Below are 2524 nucleotides of genomic sequence, written 5' to 3' on the forward strand. Positions count from 1 at the left end.
CATAAAGACATACAGATGGTTCATGAATTTCTTTTACATCTACCAAAACTGTAACTTTAAAAATGCTAAAACAGCAATAAAGAAAACTGGAATATCATTACAAGTCAATATTCTGAAGAAAAAGAATCTGTTAGAAGTAAAAATATTCAATAAAAATGAAATAAATAATATGCAGAAGTTACTAGTTTAAATCAGGAAGAAAATAGAGATCTAAACTTGGTTTGCTCGACCCCTACTAACCTGCACTATCTAGGAGCTTCACTACTCTTTGAGAAAATTCTATTCCATTGTCATCTCACCTTGTGTAGATGGTGAACAACATATTCAGTATGTTCAGTGTGTTTTACATATACCCAACCTGTGGCTTTCAAAACTTTAAAACAGCAAACAATGTGATTTATATGATTAATACATTTGTATTCTGAGGCACAATAAACTTTATGAAAAGTAATTAACATTTGAAAATACTAAACTCCTCCCTCATCTCCTTAATCTACTTTAAATCAACTTTCACTAGATATTTCTCCTATGGATAAAGGAAAAAAGATATATATTTTTAAAAATGAGTTGTACCTAAACTCCCTTACTCCATAAAACTATAAAGAACATACAAGTTTTGTTCCCACCACCCTACTACTCTCTACTGTTTAGGAGCCTGACAGCTCTGTTCCAACACAAAATGGAAGAAAGTGTCAGGGCCTCCCTCCCTAGATGTGGGAGGAGCTGTAGGACTTGGCCCTGGAAGGGGCACTGGCTTCAGCCATTGTTGGAGCCCTGGCCGTGCCTCTCAGCCCTGCTCTCTCCGCCTGATCTCTCAGAGCCTCGTCATAGAGGTCTGGGAAGGAAGTCGGGACAGTATCGTGGATCTTGGCCAGCACCTCCAACACTTTCATCTTACTGGTCTCAACACAAGCTCTCAGGCCCCACAGGAACTCGTAGTGCAGAGGATCGCTATTGGGCACCTGTCGATACTTCAGGTACTTCTTCTGCACCAGATCTTTGGTGAGGAGCCTTCTGGGCTCCCCAAAGATCCAGTGACTCCTCCCAGTATAGACCCCCAACACACTGAGGAATTCCCAGACATCCTCCCCGGGGGCGTGGTTACTCTTCCTGAAGATAATGCCCAGGAGCACCATGAGGAAACCGGACTTGGGCAGACCACCCCCCTCACTCAGACCTTCATCGCCGCCGAGGTTGAGCTTGTAGATGAGAGCGTAGATGATCATGCTACGGCCGACTACCGTCAGCTTCAGGCCAAAGACCAGCTCCATGTGCTTAGAGGCTCTCCTGAGGATCTCAAGGAAGTGCTGCCTATACTTCCTGCCAACGACCTTCAGCAGGGTGTGCTGCGAGATTGGCTCCTTCTTGGTGTCCTTCTCCAGCAGGAACTCCACCAGCATGCTGGCCTTCCTGGTCAGAGGATCTTTGCGAGTGCTCTGAGTGGCAGGGGCTGCCTGGGAGGCACCTGCACTTTCCTCCCCTGGGCCCTGGGCACCTTCATCAGATCCTGCACAGGAAGGCCCTGCATCAGGAGAGCTAGGGGCCATGGCTCCCAGAAGCTCCTAGTGATCCCCAGTAGCAGGGGAGCTCAGGGGAGAAGCCTGAGGGACAGACGAAGAGGAGGAGGGGCGCTCCTCTTTGGGGGCTGCAGCAGCAGTGGTCTGGGCCTCCTGGGGTCTCTGAGTGTCCCCCTGGACCTGGTGGAATTTCACACGGACATAGTACTTGTTCTTGTGCCTCCGAGGCATGGTGACACTGGTTATGGATCACAGGCACATACGGGCAGGGTGGCAGGCCAGGAGGGCCCCTAGAGGAAGGACAAGCAGATGTTGTGAGCAACTTCAGTGAGGAGATTCCTCCCTGGCTTGAACCCAAGCCGCCTCTGAGGGGTCCTTGAGGCCAGTGCTCTAGGACCCACAAGTCTCGTGTTCTGCTGGTGAGCCCCTCCCTTGAGACTGCTGAGTAAGAAGTGAGAGTGATTGCTGGGGCGCAGCCAGACAGCCCTGCCTGGGCGTTAGAGGGAGCCCTGTCGGGGCTGGCTGGGGAGGCAGGTCCTTTCAGTTCACATTTCAGAGTCATGATGAAAACTGGGGCAAGACTCCCTCTTATCCCCCCCCCCACCCCCAAAGCCACCCACCTTGTTCCCTCTCTTGCTTTGAAGTTGACGGTGCCACCTTCCCTGTCACCTCAGACAATGAGAGGAGGGAATGTTCAGGCCCCCAATGGAGGGAGCCGGGACCCGCCCTTCTGCTGTCTCCAGGCTGCCCCTTCACAACCAAGCTGCAACCTCCCCAGACAGACCACCAAACCATCCCCATGTTTGGCTGGGAGGAAGTGCTGGCTACAGGGGAGGGTCCTGAGTCGGCCTTGTGATGCGGAGGATGGTCATTACCCTGAATCCTCCCGAGCCCTGACATCCTCCCTCTGCTGACCGGCTGCCAGCCCTTAGGAACGAGGTCCCTTCTTCCCCGAGTGTCCTGTGTTGGCGATCGTAGTCAGGGAGCCCCTCAGCCTTTAGAACTGC

The 2524-nt window shown here is 51.3% G+C and overlaps 1 protein-coding gene across 1 annotated transcript; it reads right to left on the reverse strand.

The window, feature by feature from the left end:
* Positions 1 to 707: 707 nt before the first annotated feature.
* On the reverse strand, positions 708 to 1547 carry LOC138071908 (melanoma-associated antigen B4-like). The gene has a single exon (XM_068963284.1). The coding sequence runs from the start codon at positions 1545 to 1547 to the stop codon at positions 708 to 710; it is 840 nt and encodes a 279-aa protein (XP_068819385.1).
* Positions 1548 to 2524: the final 977 nt, after the last annotated feature.

This window comes from Capricornis sumatraensis, chromosome X, assembly GCF_032405125.1.
Source record: "Capricornis sumatraensis isolate serow.1 chromosome X, serow.2, whole genome shotgun sequence".
NCBI lineage: Eukaryota > Metazoa > Chordata > Mammalia > Artiodactyla > Bovidae > Capricornis > Capricornis sumatraensis.

Coding starts and splice junctions, on each gene's coding strand:
- LOC138071908 (XM_068963284.1), bottom strand. CDS start 1,547: ATGGCCCCTAGCTCTCCTGATGCAGGGCCTTCCTGTGCAGGATCTGAT.